This window comes from Ambystoma mexicanum, chromosome 13, assembly GCF_040938575.1.
Source record: "Ambystoma mexicanum isolate Mex_15411 chromosome 13, UKY_AmexF1_1, whole genome shotgun sequence".
In the NCBI taxonomy this organism is placed as follows: domain Eukaryota; kingdom Metazoa; phylum Chordata; class Amphibia; order Caudata; family Ambystomatidae; genus Ambystoma; species Ambystoma mexicanum.
In genome coordinates, this window is record NC_090938.1 from 31,449,598 (window position 1) to 31,470,149 (window position 20,552).

General features: G+C 48.8%; 1 protein-coding gene across 5 annotated transcripts in view; it reads right to left on the reverse strand.

Annotated features, from left to right (window-relative positions):
• ATP2B4 (ATPase plasma membrane Ca2+ transporting 4) overlaps nt 1–20,552 on the reverse strand; it is an 803,527-nt gene that overhangs the window by 335,404 nt on the left and 447,571 nt on the right. For all 5 annotated transcript variants that reach the window (XM_069633088.1, XM_069633085.1, XM_069633084.1 and 2 more), the window contains exon 4: nt 17,861–18,118. In XM_069633088.1, coding sequence (XP_069489189.1) covers nt 17,861–18,118 — 258 coding nt within the window. The remainder of the gene's footprint in view (nt 1–17,860; nt 18,119–20,552) is intronic.

Here is a 20,552-nt window from a genome sequence, read left to right on the forward strand (position 1 = left end):
GCAGAAATACAGGAAGAATGGTTCGTGCCCTGTCTTCAGGAGCATGTGTCTCGATTGGCAATGGAATGTACAACATGCCAAATATACAATTCAGGGATGACATTACGCACTCTCCGGGGAACAATCCCTAAACCCATTGGCCCATTCAAGGAACTACACATAGATTACGCAGACATGGGGGAAAGGTGTCATGGTGCACGGTACATGATTGTGGTCGTGTGCCCATTTTCAAGGTGGGTGGAAGCAGGACCCTGCGCGCGACCCGATGCCAAGAGCGCCGCCAAGTTCCTAGTAAGGGAAGTATTCCCGCGCTGGGGAATTTGTGACGTAATCCGCTCAGACAATGGCACTCATTTTGTGAATGAGCTTTTTAAGGAAGTGACTACATTGCTAGGAATAAAACATAAATTATGCTCAATTTATCATCCTCAAAGTAATGGCGTAGTGGAAAAGATGAACGGACTGTTGAAGGGCAGGTTATCAAAACTATGCTTCTCATTAAAAAAGAATTGGATTTACTGCCTACCGCTTGCGCTATTTGAGTTGCGAAACCAGCCAAGCAAAGACCACCATTTGTCCCCGCACGAGATCGTGACTGGGAGACGGATGAACACAGCACACTCACCACTGCGCGAACACTCAGACGCTCACAGAAGCGCCGCGATATTGGGAGAGGAGTTCACAGACTATTTAAAGAAACTGACAAGGGCAGCGCGCGTGATAGCAAAGCAATTGTCCCCACCCTTCACTAGAGAAGAGGGAAATGTAACAGGCGCTGTCACGGAGCCAGAGCAACAACTACAGCTAACGCCAGGCGACTGGATATATGTCAGAAGTTTTGTGCGTCGGTGGAATGCACCACGATTCCATGGCCCATATGAAGTAATATTTTGCACGCCTACGGCGGTAAAGGTCAAAGGGTTGAGGTACTGGGTGCACTTGACCGATGTACGGAAGGCATATAGCAACGTACAAGAGGAGGTAGATGGGGAGGCACAGACAACAGCAAACGCTGCAACTGAGCAGAATGACTGAATATGAACTTGCGTGTATTTGCTGGTACTGAATTTGAAGAAATGCACAACTTATAAAGATGCAAAAAAAAAAAAAAAAAAGGGGGGGGAAAATTTTGTTTTAACTTTGATCTTGTTGAGTATGAATATATCATATACATATATTAAATGGAATGCCAAACTATGAGCGTGTATACACCCTTGTCTGTGAATACCCCTCCCCGCATCCCCACCCGCTTCCATTCCCCGTCACATGTATATTGGCACTGATGGTGCCAACAAAAATGTTTACATGTATGCACTCAATGCACTTTTATATCTTAAAACAGGAGCTTCCATGGCATCTAACGGGCGGCCTGCAACGGATAAATTTACTAGAATTAGAGAATGGTTAACTGTGAAATGTATATATTCGTATGAATGTGGAGTATCTGCGTGCATTATATTGTTTTTTACATTATTATTTGGACTGGTTACATACTGGTTCATAGCGTTCATCTCTATCGAGATGAACGAGGGGGGAGGGAGCAACACCACTATTGGGACCAATACAACTGCAAGTGTCAACGCAACTACAAGGGAAGGTGATTTTTTGATATGGGATGGAACTAAACTTGTGTGGGGCTACTATACTACGTCACCCAATGTTGTCATCTCACACGATGGAGGGCCAAAAAGTGAAAGACAAAACAACACACTGTCCCCACCTGAGATGTCTAATTACAATGCTCACAGTTTAAACGACCGAAATCCCTCTGCCATATCATGGTTGTATAATATCCCCACCAGCCAACCTGCCCCCACGACCATAGAGAATAAAAGAATGAGAGAGACACATGAAATATTATATGATGACTGGGTGAAGGGGGGCGGGAATGAGAGAGGGGGGTCTAGTTTGTCTCGTGCCCAGGGAATCGGGAAGAATATGAGGAATAAGAACAATAGACGGAAGAGGGAAGCAGGGAGGAGGAAGTATGATGAGTACTATGGGCTAGGCCTAGATAAGATGGAAGACCCACGACACCCCCACCAAACAAATAAGTGGTATGCAGATATGAGTGCCACAGCTAAACAAACAACAAACGAGAGCTGTTATGTTTGCTCCCTCATCCCTCACGCATCAGGTACACCCAAAGTACTGTTACCCAAAGAGTTGCCGATTATAGATGCCCAATGTCTCCTTCATCTCACGTTGTGCAGAATTAAGAACACTTTCCAGGCACATGAAGTGACTTTTCAAATGCTGCAGAACGAGAAAACGTGCTACCCAAAACCGACAGGGGTTGTATGTCTGAAAGAACCATTTTTTGCAATCGAAGGGACACTTTTTTCTGATAACAAGTGGAAGAATGAAGAAGTAATGTGTAAAGCTGAAGCACTGAGGGGTGTGGCACCGGAGAAATTGCAATGGATAAAAGAAACATGCACACCCGTATGGAGAGAACACATTTCAAAACTAACCTGGGTCACGCCAATTGAAAAGCCTTTCAAGTTGCAGAATGAAATAGACTATGAACTATGTTTCAAAGGAGAGGGGAGAACGTCCATGGGGACGAACAAGAAGTGCAACAAAACCCTCACTATCCCAGACCTAAGAAAAGGGACTGCGGCCCTTATGGACACGTATTGGGTATGTGGAAACCAGGCATACCTACACCTCCCCCCGTCGTGGAGTGGCAGCTGCTCAATGGCCACTCTGCACTCAGCTCTAATGGTGATACCAGAAAGCCACATCGATGGAAGCAAAAGGACACAGGAACGCACACAACAGAGTGTGGGCCAACCAACTGCAGAACCACGAATGTATGTCCTGTCTTCTGGAAGCAAGGAAGAGGTGCTGACCCGCAACAGACGAGCATCAAACTATATATCGAAGGCATCATCAGAACTATTGGCCCAGATCCCAGACAAATATCGATTATTCAGCTCAGCAGAAACATTCTTTGCCTCGCTCGTATCAAGTGTCCAAGCAAGGGCTAACGCAAAATGGCTCCAGATAACACGCTGGGAATTAATTCAGCTGGCGAATGACACTGAAGAAGGTTTTAACATAATAAAGGTCGAACTAAGAGCCTTGCGACTGATGACCATGCAAAACAGGTATGTCCTGGACCTGTTGACGGCGATGGACGGCGGTGTTTGCCGAAAAATAGGAAGTGCCTGCTGCACTTTCGTACCTTCTGAAGACGCAGAAAACGGCTCCCTGTCCCATGTGATCGAAGCAGTCCACAACCTAGGAGAAAAAATGAAGATGGAAGGCGGAGCAGAAGATAGTACATGGTTCGATAACCTCTTCTCCTGGGTCCCCTCATGGCTTGGAACAACGATGAAATTTTTGATGCCAGCTGTGGTGTTCCTCTTATTGATTTTCTGCCTATGCCAGGTGGGTCTTCGAGTCTGTGCTAACGCAGTACCAAATGGTGCAATGATGATGGTGACAATGGGCAACTCACACGGTACAATAAAAACGGTGCAAGAAGCACAAGTACAAACAGGGGTAGACAACACACCAAGGTACCAACTGGTGCCCATGTACCATGACAAGGATATTGTAGATAAGCTTTGGCACACCACCATCAAAGAGCCCCGCATACTAGAATGGTACGAGGAAGTGTGGGTAGATTTGGAAGGAGATGGTGGGTGCATATATCTTACGTGTACTCCAGATGAATACGCCAGGAGAGGTGAGAGTTTAAGGGGGGTGTGCAGAGCATGGATGCCTATCAAAGGAACTCCTGCATGGGATGAGGCGGTGATGAACGAAGTAGAGTGTAGGAGGATAGAGGAGTTAAAGAATTCGTTACTTTAGTAACGAAAGGGGGGAAATGTAGGGGAGGACTGGTCCAGGAGACCCCTCTCGCCTGCGTTTCTTCCCCAGGTGAGGGCTATGGCCCATTGGGCGTTCCCTCATGCCACCCGGGCCCAGGTGGTGGAGGGCTCACCCACTGGAGACATTGCCCGCATGTATCGAATGCCCACATGTATTGATTACAACACAAATTTAGTTAGGCCCAAAAACCATTCTCTGCCCGGTAAAGATGGTGTGAGCTCAGCGCACTGTAGCGCGGCCCCCACCCTTGGAGAACATCCCTGTTGCCGCAGCACCCTGGCAGATCCGCTGCGAGCACGTTCCCACGAACAAGACGGACATGAGCTAGCGAAATACGCTAACATTGTAACAGTTCACCTCCCACAGTGTACCATCACTATCAGCATGACCCAGCCAGCAGGCCTGAACAGTGAAATGAACAGCAAAATGGTCCTCTGATGGCAGACAGTCTTTACATATATATATGTATATATGAATGTCAAGTCCTCTTGCATTATTTCTTTCTTCCACAAAATATACACGCCTGTAGAATGTATTAAAATGAGAGAGTATGCTCCCATGATATAAGCTATAGCGAGCCCGCACCATTACAGGTGGATGCTAATGATAAAGGGACGCTCCAGGGATCTGTTCGTTGCGTGTATTACTGGGCAGCCTACCTCACATGGTTTCGCGCCATAACTAAAACTAATGCTGCTAGAGTACGCGAGAAAGCGGATGCAAATATACTATGAACTCATGTCAAGAATGCGCAAGAGTGCACTTATCATGTGTGAATGTCTGAGCCCCTCATATGCTACCATCGTCACGTACAGGGGCGGATCGTTTTCTATGTACTCCACTGATCTAACCACTACCTCATTTACTGCAAATGTATATGCATGTAACTAAAACACTGTAGCTGCTAGAATATAATGTACAACAATGGTGCTCGGACTGGGTATAGTGGAAACGCACCCAGCCAAGGTTAAATGCATGTTTTGAAGTGAATTTAAATAAGTATTATAGAAAGTATTCAAATGTTTGCGATGTCTTTACCTATATTTGGCAACACACGAGGGAGATACCTTTGTGAAAGCGTACAAGGTCTCGATGTATCCCCCTCCCTCCCTCAGAAGACTGCCAAGACATGAGAACAGAGCCCCGCTCTGCGCTATCACACCTCCCCCGACCTGACTGGAGCCGCTTCAAAGACTTGTAACCCCACTGCAGCACCCAAGGCCGCGGCCAGCCACCTGCATCATTTACAGCATAGCAATAAACCTTAGTTTAAACTCAAGCGTCCCCCTGTAAACCCCACAACCCACCGGACTGTCTCAGACTTATAGCCCTGTGCAACCAGGACACCCAACACTTTGACGACACACAGCGAAACATCTATAACCACTTCTAACAAGACAGAAAGACCTGTACCACCCGCCCCAGTCCCCGAAGCTTAGTCCCTCGACCTACGGCCCCGGTCAACAGATCACAAGTAACCAGGCCTCGATATATTATCTCCAGACCCCTCACAAGGTGCATTCCTCCTGTGTTGCCTTAACCTATTGAAAGATTTACTAAAAGAGAATAGAACTGTAAATGACTGAATGACTGCGGGGTGCATGGCAGAGGGCAAGTAAGTCAGGAAAGGCATTCATCTCTGCCACAGGTCGCCTCAGCACACCAACACCGCCCGGATGAACTCAAGCCGACCTGCCAGGCCCAGCCCAACCCACGAGGGTGACCAGTGACGTCCTCCAGCCAAGACCAACCACACCGCAGCAGCACCTATAGTTAGTCGTCGCCACCCAATCCCAACGAACTTGTGCCCCCTATAGTATGTAGGTTTTGATGACGTTTTTTGTAAATATATACGCCTGTCTTTGCTATTGTCAGACAGAGCGCTCTCGGAGTTTGCAGAGTTCTTTGCATGCCCAATTCTGATTGATAAACTCCCATTTACGCTCACCCGCACTCTGTCCTGGTCTTATTCCCATTTTGGGAGAGTCCTTCATTGTCTCTCATTGCGGGGAGGATCGTGCTGTTTGGGGACGCTTGCTTTCACCGGCGTCGTGGATGGGTTCTTGAGGAGGGCGAGGCCCTCATCCCAAATATCGTCTAGTAGAGGTACAGCGAGGACCGTCTTCCTCTTGGCCTTGCGCCGTTGATAAAGGAAACCCTCCTTCTTCTCTTCCGGGCAGAGCTGGAAAAGCTTGGATGCCCTGGCGATCATGGAGTGAAACGATCCAATCTCGTCGGGTGGGGAAGCCCGGGCGGGAGGTGACGACGGAAGATCCTCGTCGTAAACCTCGTCGTCTGTACCCGTTGCGGCTGTGTCAGTCCCCGTATCATCCCCACGTGTCGTGGACGGGGAGGAGGGCTGAACAGGGCGCGATGGCTGAAAAGGAGGTGGAGGATGAATCCTTCTCTTAGGGGGAGGGCTCCCAGAAGGGCCTGGCTACGGGTCCCCCGTCGGGAGCGGTTCCTCCGTCGGTGGTAACGGCAGTCTCGTCCTTATCTCCGAGCATAAGGACTCTATAGCCAACAAAATGGCCGCCGAGTTGTCTTGCGGCACTGGTTGAGGGGATTCCGACGGGCGGACAGGAGCGCCGTCGGCACCCTCGACATTCTCATCGTCTCCTACGTCGGGGTCCCTCCCGACGGGCTGGTCTTCTTCCACGCCAACGCCGTGGCTTAAGACTTCGATCAGCTCCTCCTCAGAGGTTGAGGCCGAATCCACGACGACCTCCTGCCCCCCCCTTTTTCTTCTCCGTCGGAGGTTTCACGGGGGTCCGGTCGATGGGCATGAAAGAGGACTCCCTCCGCAGTGGCAGGGAGACTCTGGGCCCCGAGGTCGCCACCACTAGTGTAGCCTCCACAGGCTGAGCCAGGGCCGCCGCGACTGTCTCGATAGAGGCCTTGGCCGGATGGATCAAGGCTTTCACCACCTTAGGTGCGCTCACCGCCTTCTCCTTGGGGGGAGGGTCACCGCCTCGCTCCCCCTCCGATGGGGCCTTCGAGCTCGACCGGGGTCTCTCCAGGAGCTTTGCTGGGTGCTCGGCCTTCCTCTTAGCCGAGCCAGAGCGTTGGCTCGTGGTTGATGGCGCCGGGGAGGATGTGCCCTGCCTGGCGCCCGTAGAGCAAGACCGTTCGGCGCTCCCGGTGCCAGTGGACTCGCGGTGCTTGGCCTTCTGTTGGAACCCCGTCGCCGGGGCGCCCTCAAAGGTCTTAGAAGACCGCTCGGACGACTTCTTCTTCTCGCCTGACGGGCTCCTTCCAGCCAGTTGGCGAGATGTTGATGGCGGTCCTTCATGGTCCGCTCCGACATATTGCTGCAAAACGCACAGTCCTTCTCCACGTGCGTCTCGTCCTCATGTAGGCAGTAAAGGCAAAGGGAGTGTTCGTCCTCCTTAAAGACATTCTGAAGCTGGCATCCAGGGCAGACCCTGAACAGCTTTCCGGGCGTCGAGCTTCCCTTCTCCTGGGCCATGTCCGAGATGGGCCTGAGAAACTTCTGGAATCCTCCAAAAGCGTGGCTTGACGAAATCTTCACCCTTGAGGGGCGTAGAAGAATCCGACACAGGTCCCCGTTGATCGGATGAAGAAACGGTGGAGCTTGAGGCTCTTTTGACCGAAAAAAGAGAAAGGTTTTGAGAAAAAAACGTGAAAATAGCACTAACGCTCGAGAGCAATAGCACGAGGATCCCAACACTTGAACGTGCGGTAAAAATCTGAAGCTGGCTGCCAGAGGCGGGGCTTAGGTAGAGGGCAGTCATTGGCTGTGGTCAGTATGACGCAGAGATCATTGATTGGTTACTACTACGAAAGACAGATCAGAAACGAAACTGATACTGATTTTTTCTTTACCGAGGATTCCCAGCCTGACGACGGGGAATATTCATGAGCATGTGAATCCATGCCAGACCCCATGCTGGAGAACTTTGATTAAAGGAGTTCCTCAATGGAACGGGTGTCCTGGTCCCCAAAAGGGGAGTCTATCCTGGTGAGATCCTGCTTGCTTATACCCCTAGGAAGGTTTTTGCGTAGCGACCTCACCTCCCTAGCTTCACAAGGAAATGCTCCCCCAGGGGGAGTAGTACAGAATCCCACGATTTATCACAGCAGGCACACTGCTCCTCTATAGTGAGTGGGCGGGCACACTGCTTTTCTGTAGTAAGAGCGTGTTAATACTGCTCCTTTACAGTAAGCGGACGGGCACACTGCTCCTCTATATTAAGCGTGTGGGCACATTGGTCGTATAAAGAAAAAAACATTTAACAATTAAATGAGACAGGGTGGTCTTAGGAGCGTGTTTGGAGTGTGTTTGGGGTCTGTGGCCATCAGCCAGGCTAGAGGACACATTTAGGATCTGTAATGTTCATCCAGTGGCGGGTCTCATCTGGGACCTGTGCCCAAAAGCTCAGACGTGGATGGGTGGGTATCGTGGGACGAGCGCCTGGGCAGGGTTAACTTCCCTAATCACTGTAATTTGTGCGAAAGAATCGCATCATTGTGCCATTAAAAAGATCACCCTCCGAGCAGCTCACTTTTATTCCTGGCGTCTCATCAGCAGAAATGCTAATTGTGACCTTTCTGGAAGAAGCAGGCCACTCTAATTACTCACTTCTGGAGGGAGAGCACAGGCATTGACTTACAAACAATAAGATGAAGGAAAAGCAGAATGGACCAAACGGGGGCAAGGGAGAGAAGCCTGAAAAATGGGGTGGGGGATTGGGGCCTTGAGGTTGAGATGTGGCAGGAGCCTGGGACATGGGGGTGAGAGGGGAGTGGAGAGAAACCGGAGGCATATGGTTGAGATGAGAAAGGGGTCCGAGACATGGAGGCGAGAGAGAGAGGAGCCTGAGACATGGGGAGGGGAGTAGAGAAAAGCGTGAGTCATGGGAGTGGGAAGCAGACAAGTCTTATCCATGGGGGGGTGCTGAAACAGGAGATGGGGAAGTGGGAGGGCTGGGGATAAAGCCTGAGGGAATAAACAGAGGGATAAAAAGACTGGAAATGGGGAAAAGTGATGAATAGTTTTAGTGAAAAGGAGAAAAACGGAGGAGCATGGAGAGATGCAAAACAGAGGAGTCGAGTGAGGGATAAGCTGCAGAGGGGGTGAGCAAAAAATGGGGTGAGCGCATGGGGGGCAAATAAAGGGGGGTGGAGTGGAATGAAAAAGGAGGTGGGGCAAGCAATAAAAGATGGGTACAGCCAGGAAAGAAGGGGGAGGCAGGCAGGAAAGGGGGGAGGGAGCAAGGAAAGTGCATGTGAGGGGAAGAGGATGCACAGGGGTGATAGGGGAAGATGAGGAATGTGGGATGAGAGTGGGTAAGAGGAGTGATGGTGATTCATAGGAGTGGGAAGAGTGGTACGGGATGGGGGGGCAGGATGGAGGGTTTTTTTCCCGATTCTGTTTTTATTTGATTGTTTGGGCAGACCAGTCTAGCAGATGCACCATACAGTAATCGAAGGCAGTCTCATCTATAATAGTTACAGCGATTGTACAGGTGACGGCGAAACAGGTGTTGAAGGGGTAATGCATATACACATAAATAGGACATTTGCTAACAAGGGGGCTTAAGTATGGGAGGGCATGGTTGTAACCATGGCGAGAGTTTAAAGCAAGCTCATTTGCAGAGAGGAAGGGAGAGGGAAAAAGATAAAGACTAATAAAATAAAGGGAAAGACAGAGAGACAAAAATACAGCAAGAGAAGGAGCGAAAAGAAAAGGAAAATGTATATGGCATACATTACTTGCCGTATTCTGATGCTTCTATCTGCTTTGATTCACATGCTGTGCATATCTAGTGGAAGTCCTGGAGTATTGCATCTTGCCTTCGAAGATCGAAAAGAGACGTCGACTGGGCGCGACTAACACTATCCCCAATGTGAAGTGTACTGTACCCATGAGTCTTCACACGTCGAGGTCCCTCTAATCAATTGTTTCTTCCAGGAGGGATCCCGAAGAGAATGCTTGAGTGAGTACAGAAAGGAAAGGTGTAAGACGTCTGTGTACCTTCAACTCCAAGAGGGGAGGAAGGGTGGGCAAATGTGATTCTAAGCAGATAAAAGCATCAGAAATAAGTAATGTACGCCTTTTGAGGCTTCTGGATCTACTTAGAATCACATGCTGTGCACAGACTAGCAAGCAGTACCAGGAGATGGTAGTGGGATGTTCGAAGGTATAGCGGCAAAGACTTAACACCACATGCCCCCCGTGAATCACTTTTAGAATTTGTATCTAAGCAGTAATGCTGTGTAATAGAACTCCAGGAAGCTGCTTTTCAAATGGTATCTAAAGGTATGAAAGCTAAAGTAGCCCAGGTGCTTCGAGTAGAGTGTGCTCTGGGCGCAGAGGGTAAAGTTCTCTTTGAAAGGGAATAACACATTTGGATGCATCTTACAATTCATTTTGAAACATCCGACTGAGACAGGATCCCCCTTTCTTCCAGTGGCCATGGAAACAAATAACTGGTCTGTTTTCCGTAGTGGTTTTAGTTTTATTTAGGCCATACTTTTCAGCTCTCCTGACATCTAATGTCAGCTGAATTCGTAGAGTTTTGGAAGAAAGACAGAAGTTCAATGGATTAACACTGAACTTGGAATTTAACTCTGGTGAGAAGCATGGGTGTTTCTGTAAAACCACTTTGTCTTTATGAATATTGACAAAAGGATCTTGAACTGAAAGAGCTTGCAGTTCACGTACCCTTCTGATAGAAGTAACAGCCACCAGAAAAGCAGTCTTATGAGTGAGGCACTTAAGACTTGCTTGAAAGGAGGACCATACGTTCAGTAAGGGCAACATTCAAGTCCCATCCGGGAGTGGAATGAGAAATTTAGGGGTGAAGTATTTTGACCCCATCCGTAAAGGCTTTAATACAAGGCATAAGGAACAAGTTACTTACCTGTAACTGTTGTTCTCCAGCATGGGTCTGGCATGGATTCACATGCTCATGAATATTCCCCGTCGTCAGGCCGGGAATCCACGGTCCTGACGACGGGGAATATTCATGAGCATGTGAATCCATGCCAGAACCCAGGCTGGAGAACCGTATTTCCCTAGGTCTTGCGATAGCCATGGCTACCAAGCCCACATTGGTGCGCAAAGATTGCTGTGACTTGTTCCTGGATCATCTTGCGCACTATCCTGTTGAGAAGGGGAATCGAGGGAAACATGTAGACCGTTCTCTGGAAGCGTAATCTGGGCATTGGGTGCTCTCCAGAGTCGTGAACAAATCGATGTCTGGATGACCCCATTCTGCAAAGACTGAGTAGAACATGCTCTTGTAAGCGCCACTCGTGTTCTACGGGAAGGTGCAAGTCTCTGCTGAGCACGTCTGCCAATAGATTGTGTTCCCCAGGAACATGTTGTGATAGTAGGAACATGTGTTTGAGTGCCCATTTCCAAATGTTCTGTGATAGTTTGGACAGCCCTGGAGAGTGAATACATCCCCCCCTTTTGTTCAGATAGTACATGGCCCGGTGCTGTCTGTGAGGGCGAGAACTGTCTTCCTCTTTATGACATCTTTTTTTCCAGTGACATTTGCAGTTACAAGACGAGCAAAATATAAAAGGTGTTTGCTCCAGTGTTTGGAAGGCTTTCAGTGCTTTGAATACCGCCAGTAGCTCCAACAGACTGATATGTTTGGATGCCACTGACGGAGGCCACATGCCTGTGCTGTCTGTTGTAGACGGCGTGCTCCCCACCTTGGTGAGAGAGAGTGCCTTCTACTGCGGGGGTGGTGAAGGATTTCCCCTGCAGAGGGTTTTCCCTCGACCACCACTGCAGAGACTGAACAAGGGCTGTTAAAACAGCTACTACATCGTCCAAATGACCGTTTGCCCGACACCATTGGCTCGAGAGCCACTCCTGCATAGGGCGCATGCACAGACGGGCGTGTAGAACCAGGAAGATGCAGGATACCATCATCCCTAGCAGCTGCATGACTTTTTCGTACTGTTACTCGATGACAGGCTACATGTGAGGGATTTGGAAGAACATGTTTTGAACCCTCTTGTTGGAGGGGGAAGACGAGCCCGACTTCTATTCAAATTAGTGCTCCTAGAAATTATGACTTGGCTGGGGACCGCACTGGACTTTTTCTCGATGTTAGAGAACCCCCAGGTTGAATAGATCTATAGTCTTTGGGTGTTCTGCAGACACACTTGATATGAGTCTCTGGTTATGAACCAGTAGTCGAGGTAAGGGTACACTAGAATGGAATGCCTGTGCAGGTGAGCTGCTGCCACCGCTAATACCTTTGTAAATACCCTTGGAGCGGAGGCAAAGCCGAAGCAAAGTACCTTAAACTCATAGTGAGTGTTTTCCATCTTGAATTGGAGTACTTTCTGGCCGCTGGCAAAATTGAACTATGAAAGTATGCATCTTCCATGTCCAAGGTGGTCATATCATCCCCCTGTTATAGCAGTGGGATTACTTCCTGTAGTGGAGTTGTCATCCTGAACTTCTGAGGTTTGACATACTTGTTTTCAAGATGAAGATCTAAAACAGGGCACATGGTTAGATGCTATTTGGGCACAAGGAAGTATATTGAATAAATACCCGTTTACCTGAGAAAGTGGGACGGCCTCGCTCACTCCCTTTTGTAGTAGGATCGGGACCTCTTCTAGCAGGATCTGTAGATGCAACAGTGACAGCCGTCTGCTCTTGGGTGGATGATACCAGGGCGGTTGCAGGACTTTGATGCAGTAACCGCCGCTGACGGTTTTGAGCACCCACTACTGATCCAAGGTGATGGCCCCCCGTGTTTGAGTAAAAGATGTTAGACACGCCCCTAGTGGGGAGAAATGGGTGGGGACCGCCACTGCTGAGTCATTTATTGGCTGGGACAGGGGAGACTCTGGATGCAGAGTTCCTCCCCTACACTTTCCTCGCTGAGATTCCCGTTGAGAGGCCTGGAAACGTCTGGAGGGTCCTTGTCCAGAATACCAAAGAGTCCCTCCTGTTCCATAGTTCCCTTGTAAGGAGCGGGAAAAAGATTACCTGCGAAAGGACCAGTGGGTGTAAAGGCACCTTGTTGGATAAAGGGCTTGGCCGAGATCTGGTTCAACGACTTCAGCATCTCATGCTCTTTTTTTTAAAAAAAAGTTTAAATCGGTCTCAAGGGCCTCGTCAACCTCCTTACCAAAAAGGAAAGAGTCTTCTACGGCTTGTTTATTAGATAAGCCTTTGTTTCTGGCTTAAAACCTGAGGTTTTGAGCCATGCATGGCATTGCAAAAGGGTCCCTTGTGCGAGAACACGTCCTTCCGTCTCAACTGAATCCAGGGTATTTTTGAGAATGTTCTGCGTCACCCGACTCCCTCGCCACCACTGTTAGCAGTTTTGTATCAGTTGGCTCTGGAGTATTTTGTAATCCCTCCTGCAGAAGTCCCCATTGGACATTGCTATACCTCACCAGGAGCATCGTATTATTAGCGATATGAGTGCTGAATGCAGCCATGGGGGTGATCCGTTTATCCAGAGCATAAAGCTTATTACAATCCACGTAACAATCAGGGAGTCCAGGACAGCATGGCCTCTGATACACAAAGGATCTGAGGGTGCTGGACAGAACATCTTCTCCACTCTCGGGTTGACGGCTCGAGTGAGCGAGGGTGTAAGCAAAGAGCGAGCAAGGAGTTTATTACTGAGTTCAGGAGAGGAGCTGCCTGACTGACAGGGACTTTTTCTTTGAGGAAATCCTCAACAAAATCAGTGTCGGGTACAGCCTCTTGAGTTTTCAATAGCCTCTGATCGTCAATAGGCAATGAGTACCGGGGCTAAACGACTTGAGGGGTGTCCAAAGAACTGTTGTCTGGGTCGGGATTGCTGGCTGGGGTAGTGGCCAAATACCCTGGTCATCAGCAGGGTCCTGGTTACCTGGGTCTTGCAAGACTTGATCCAGATCTGGGACATAATAGATATCGTCATCAAGTTCATCAGGGTCCTCGTGGAAGACAGCCAAAGGAGTTCTGAGTGGGTGTTGGCTAGACAGAAACGCAAACTGTGCACCAGGAGAAAGGACCCTTGGGGACTTGGAAGGTTTATGGCAAGTGTCCATAGGCCTAGGTCTCTTAACCACATCATCAAATTAGTCTGAACATTTAATAAATTCAGACATCCTCTCCATACAGGCCTCAAATCTCTCCCTAGTCCACACAGAGGAAGAGGATTCTTCAGGAGGGCGGAAGAAAGGAGCAGCTGGAGCAGGGCCCTGTTGCAGGGCCTGAGAGAGGAGGGGAGGGGTGGCTGGAGAACTGTGAAATTGGGCCTTAGAAAGCTTTGCCCGATACTTGGTAAGTGGTTTTGAAGGATGGGCCTGATTTGGCACATCTTTCGAAGCCATTGCACCGAGGGCTGAGGATTTATGTGAAGCGCCCGGTAAAGTCGAAGTCTTAACGCCTTTGCGCAGGCCGCGATGACGGGAGCGCAGTGGGCTCCGAACCACGAGGTCCTCACGGGTGCTGGGGTGTGGCATCCCCATCACACTGCCAGCGTCATGCTTATCAGGGCCGGGGACATACACATGGGAATCCACACATCCACGGAGGTGCATATACTGCTTCCAAATCGGCGCCGTGGCTGCCAATGCACTCCTCATCTGAAAAGACAGCACCGGCAGGAGAATGACTCTCAGCCTTCATAGCATAAACCGCCCACCGATTGGTGCTCCTGTCTTTTAGAGTTTTGGCTGAAAAAGTGTACAGGCCTTGCAACGCTGCTCATTGTGGTCATGAGGGAGACACCGACTGCATTCTTTGTGAGTGTCCTTCCAGGGGAATTTGCAGATTGGATAAGCAGGGGCTAGAAGCAGCTCCTGGGTATCCAGCATTTACAAGTGGCCAGGAGCTACCACTGGGGAACGAGGAGCTAGTATATAATGGTCTGCAAATCTAACTTCCACTTAAATGCTAAAATATAATTGGAACCATTCGTTATGGCCCGTTATGCTTTAAAATGTCATGTGAATGTTCCCCACTGTTTATTTATTTTCCCCAAATGCACAGGGTTAAATTCACATAGTTGTTCGGCATCAGTTGGCCTGGGGAGCCAAAAGTAGCTCCTGGTAACTGTTGGTTTTGGCCTAACCAGGCTCTTCTAGGCGAGAAGCAGGAGCTTGATAGCTCCCAGCTCCCCTCGATTTCGAACCCTGGATAATACTGCAGCAATTGTGATTTGCTATGGTAGGATCTGCAGTCCAGCGGAATCCCTGGGTGACCTTCTGAAAATGCTCTTGCTTTACATAGATGCAGCATGGCTGAAGTCGGTTTCGATAATTCAGGCTTGCGTAGTAATTTGAGACCCATGCTGGTCTAACGCAAGGTTGTACGCCTTAGCTCCTGTGATTTTTAACGTATACCTGGCAGTTATTTTGAAAACACTGTAGATACGAGGTGTTCACCAACCTTCTTTGGGGTCTTGACGGCTGCATTGTTTCGGTTATGCAGAAGATATTTGTCACGACTGTGTCAGTGGAGTGCCAATTGGCACCCATTGTGGACTATTTGGGAATCATTCATCATCACAATCCTCCCTGGACAATACCTATTCATAACTTTATCTTTATTTTCCGTTTGCAAGACTTTGATACTTCATTTAATTTCAGAAACTGCATATTCCAAAATGAACCTTGTGGCAGTTCTCATTGCCTGGCTATTCTTGCGCAGAAGTCTTACAACTACAATCCCCAGAAGCCTTAGAGACAAGTACTGCTTTCACTTACCCAGGACCAGAGAGAGAGGAGGCAGATTATCTTCAGGTGTGGTGCTCCAGGTGCTGCTATAATCAGCCTTCTTCAGCACAGGGCAGGTGAGTATTTAAGCAGCTGCCTGCAGGAGCACAGGTCTCTTGTGAACTTAGTTTGCTCTAAGACCCTCCTGCTTTGAACCTTCTATTTCTGGTGTGTCCTGTTGCTTCCAGAACCTGCTCCTGTTCCAGTGCTCCATGCCTTGCAGCCTTGCTACTCTGCCTGCACTTTCCTGCCTCCTGCCCTGCACCTCTGTGATTTCTGCACTGCAGCCCTGCTCCCCTGCTGGCGATCCTCTCTTCCCCGCCTGCAGCCCCTTGCTCTCTACCATCAATTGGCTTGTTCCCTGCGTGCAGTTCCTTGTTCTGTGCCCATGGTGCAACGGTCTGCAGTCCTGCCCTTGTTATTTCAGTCCAGCATTACAGTTCCTTGTTACCAGTCTGCAGTTCAGTCCTCGTTATTCTGGTCCTGAGTTTCGGTCCTGAGTTTCTTGTTCCTGGTCTATAGTTCAGTCCGATGTTCCTTGATTCCTGTCTTTAGTTTCTAGTCTGCAGTTCCAGTCTCCTGCACCATTGCACTTAAATTCTTTTCTTCTTGCTTTTCCGCTTTCATACCTGGTCTCTGTCCTGAACTTTCTCACTATGACTTCCTATTCTTCCCTGATATTTCAGTTACTGTTTGTTCTTGTCCTCACTTGTGCAATTCCTTTGTTCAGAGTTCGGCTGCTGGGTTTCCCAGCAGGCAATCTCTGTGCCTTTTTTCTTTGTCACGTTTCAGTATTGAACATTGTGCCATATTGTTAACCAGCACTGCTTCAGGAGAAAGTCACTGTTCAGTTCCTGCTGGACGCCGTACAGGCTTCTGTCTTGCGAGTTAGGGTCCAGACAGAGACACCCCCTGCTGCTGCTCCTTTACATGAGCATTCAGAGTGGGGCCCTGTAACAGTAACCAGCTCAGACAGCAAGAGTTTTCCCAGTCCCTCTGGGATACTCTTCCCCCGTGCTGTGCACACATCAGGGAACTTAATGTGTTAGTCTTACTTGTACTCCCTGCCCCTTTATGTTCGTTGTCTGTACTCATCTATCCTTTCTTGTCTGCAGGAGTCCTTACACTCTTCTGCAGCTTTCTCTGCTCAGCTTTATGGGCACGTCTCTGCCCTCAAGCTCCTGGCAATATTCTGCTATTAGACAGCACGCCTGCTGTGGCTCCAAAAAGCACTAACTGCACTACTCCTACTCACATCGCCTAAAGGTGAACTTAATAAAAACTAAGACCATGATATTAATGAACTGAACCTATTATATATAAATGGTTCTTGGATGGAGCCCCAAGTGGAGGCGGCGGTTAAGCATACTTAGCCGGGTGCTGTCAATGACAACACGTGAACATGGAACAATCGAATTATTCCTGTAACTGCTAAGCTTACAAAACAAAGCTTTGCGATAAAGCGATTTGCGCAAAGTGTTTGCAGTTTCGCACCTAAGATACACGTTCATAAGCTTTAACTATCAGCTACAATATTGCATGGCAGTGAGATCTGGGGTTCCAAGCACACTCAAAGTAATTGTCTGAAGCTTCTACTTGCTCCACGCAAAAGCCTGCCTGTTGAATATCTTTGAGCTTAGCCTTGCTTAATGTCAATGAGGTCTTGGACAAAACAAGGCATGTTAAATGTGTATCTCAGTGCCTTCTGCCACATACCCAAGCAAGACCGCAGATTTACAGGACTACGTGCAATGCTACAAAAAAGGGCACAATTTAATAACTTAAACGTGAACACTGGCATCATATAAAAAGAGAGATTACAGTGAAACTATCAGAGGTGGATTAGTAAACTGAATCTGGCTGAAATAAGAACAAAATCAAAAAATGTGGCCCAGTGTCTGGGGCAAATCCGAAAGTAGGTTCCAGAATGTCTTTGTATTAGTATGCGGGGTGACTACATGCGCTTGATATGCACGGGGCTGGCTGAACAGGGCACACTGAGAAAGGGAATGCAGGACAGTGTCCAAGACCGAGGAACTGAAACATGTATTATAAAATGGATCTGGGCTCCGGATACTTGGCACAGTTTGGTTCCATGGATTGGTGCTCGTCGCATGCTGTGTGGTCATCATTTGCCCCCATTATCAGTAGATATTAGAATGCATTTGACACAGAAATAGATAATACGAGCTGGACCGTGCATATGTTTCTCTGATGTAATGCTGTACTTGTATACGTTTGATGATATTGGTCGAGTCCCAACCTTTGATGCCCCAGCTGCAGCCACGCCATGCAAACTCACCGTACTTGATTTGCGCGATGTCCCCGACCACCAGCTCCGACACCGGGATCTGGATGACCTGCCCCTTGCGGATGACGGTGAACTTCTGCTCCTGCTCGATGCGGCTCTGCAGCCCCCGAAACTGCTTCTCTTTGCTCCAGTCATTGAAGGCCGTCACCAGCACCACGATGATGACGGAGAACAGGATGGCGGCCCCCTCGATCCAGCCCGCCTGCGCCTCACCTTCGTCCTCAGCACCCGATTTTGCCTGGCCACACACTATGGGGAAGAGAGAAGGAGATGTTAAAGGCAGGGCATGACCTCTCGACTTCTCTTCCCAAGCTGACCCACCTCCCTCCAAACTAGGGCACAGCGTGGCCAGAGGCCCGACCCTCTCGCTGCTTCAAACAACTGCTCTACTGCACGGCCAAAGCCTGGTCCTTGTGTCAGGCCAAGGAGTATTTATGTCCATGGTCCAATGCAAATATTCATACTTTAAAATAATGTACACATCACCTTTAGGGTACAAGCTACAGCCAATGAAGAGCTTCCTACTTCATTCACGGTTTTAACATCTGCAAATAATGTTCACTGGTAAGGAAAAGGCGTCACGTGACCTCTGCACCGAAACAGTACTGGTACAGTCATTTATAAAAACACCAGTGTACAATCCATATCCCTCTGAATAAATGAAGCAAACAAAATAAAATGAATTTTCACCTGCAGTTGAACTGCAAGCACAGTTCTAACTTAGCAAATAAAATCACACCATATCATAACAAAAGGACACACAACGTAGCAGAGACTACACAGAGAGGCAATATTTAGCTTCGCTCGTGCATTGTGGAGGGAGGCTGGGCAAATGCTCAGAGAAGTAAATGCATAACAGATTTTCTCCATAATGCCTCCAAAATATTTACACTATATCAAAGTTAATTCCACCTTTGCTTGTGTGGTGCACAGTGACCCAACACCAGTGGACCTGCAGGGTTTCCATGACGACAGACCAAGCTTTCACTATTGGGTGTGACTGAGCAGAGGTGAGGCTCTCCCTTGGCAGGAGAACGCTGATGAGGGGGCAGACCGCCCACAAAGCGACCAAGTTAAAAGATTGTTGCTACAAATGATACTGAAAAAATATATATTTGTATTTATTTAACAGGAATAATGGTCATCCAAATCAATATATACATTATAAACCTACACATACATGCTAAGACCAACAAAAGTCATGTGCCCAGAAGAGGCGATACCCTCCTTTAAATAGAAAGCAGTATACAACTTGTAAGGTTGCAGGAGTAAGGCTCGGGCACAAGGGTGGCATGTTTTGGCTATAAACCTTTACTCATAAAAGTAAAGGTGTTGGAGAAAGGCCTTTTCTATCCCTAAACTAAGAAGGTTTTACCTGTCTCCAAGAAAACTAAGGAAAACTGTCAGAATGTACAAATAACAACAGTCCATCACTGTCGTGTCCCCAAAACCCAACTTCTGATCCAAACACAATTACCTAATGACTAATGTGGAAGGAATGAGGCCCAGAACTTCCGCTACGCTGGCTAAACAGCCTGGTGGCCATGAGTAGCAGCGGAGTCACTGGTCACAGCAGCTCAGAGCCAGGTCAGGACAGTGGACCTTCTGGGCTGAAGCAGGTGTGCCAGTGCTTCTACACACAAGAGAACACCAAAAGAAGAGTAGGACTCTGAACCATTACTCCCCACCTGTGCTAGGTTAGAGCAGTTGGGTGGGCCAATGGCTGTTTTGCTAGCAGTCCCGGCAGGGCCGGCCTTAGGGGCAGCAAGGGCCTGGGTGAATTGGCGCCCTCCCTCCTCAACAGGGGGCGGGGCGGAGGGGGGGCAGGTCCAGGATGTGGCACTTTATTTTTTTTTGCAGGAGGTAATGGTGTGAATAGGGTGCACCAGCACTCTATTGTTAATAGCAAAGAGGCCCCTGCCGCGCCTTCTGCCACTAAGCCAGCTCGGGGGAGCCCTTAAGACTCCCCCGAACTGGTGTGGTGGGGGCCAATTGCGCCCTGGGGAGTGTGGCGCCATGTGCAGTTGCCCGGCCCGCCACCCCCCTAAGGTCGGCTCTGAGTCCCGGAATCCTACAGGACCATCGCAGTGATTCAGCAGTAGTTTTGGGCAAGGCTACAGGCACCAAGCGAGGCCGGGTAACCCGTACCCCATGGCAGCCAGGCAGGGTAGAGGGGTGAGCAACAGCCCAACGAATTGGACAGCGCTCCCCCTCTCCCTCTCTCCACCACATGGCAACAAGCAGTCGCTGGCCTGGGAAAAGCATTAAACAACATAGGTTTCAATGACCCAGCAGACAAAAACGCTACCACTATATCCAATATCTTATCAGAATTAGGCCTTTCCCAAAAAATCAACAAACCCACACATAATAAAGGGAGAACCCTAGATTGGGTGACTGGTCATAACTGCTCTGCCACCATCACTTCTATCTCTCCGCAACTGTGGACAGACCATTTCCTTGTGTCTTTCACACTAGCCACAACTAGACCATTCCCAATGGTCTCACCTACCGTCCCACCTTGCCCAACAAGGAACAAACAGAATATTACAGTGGAGAAAGTGATCCCTGCCATTCTCCCACTCTTAATTCTCTGGCCAACAATCTAGACCCAGGTACAACAAAATGATGCTTAGTAGTCTCAATAACATTGCTCCTCTCAAACTCAGACCCAGCAAACCTA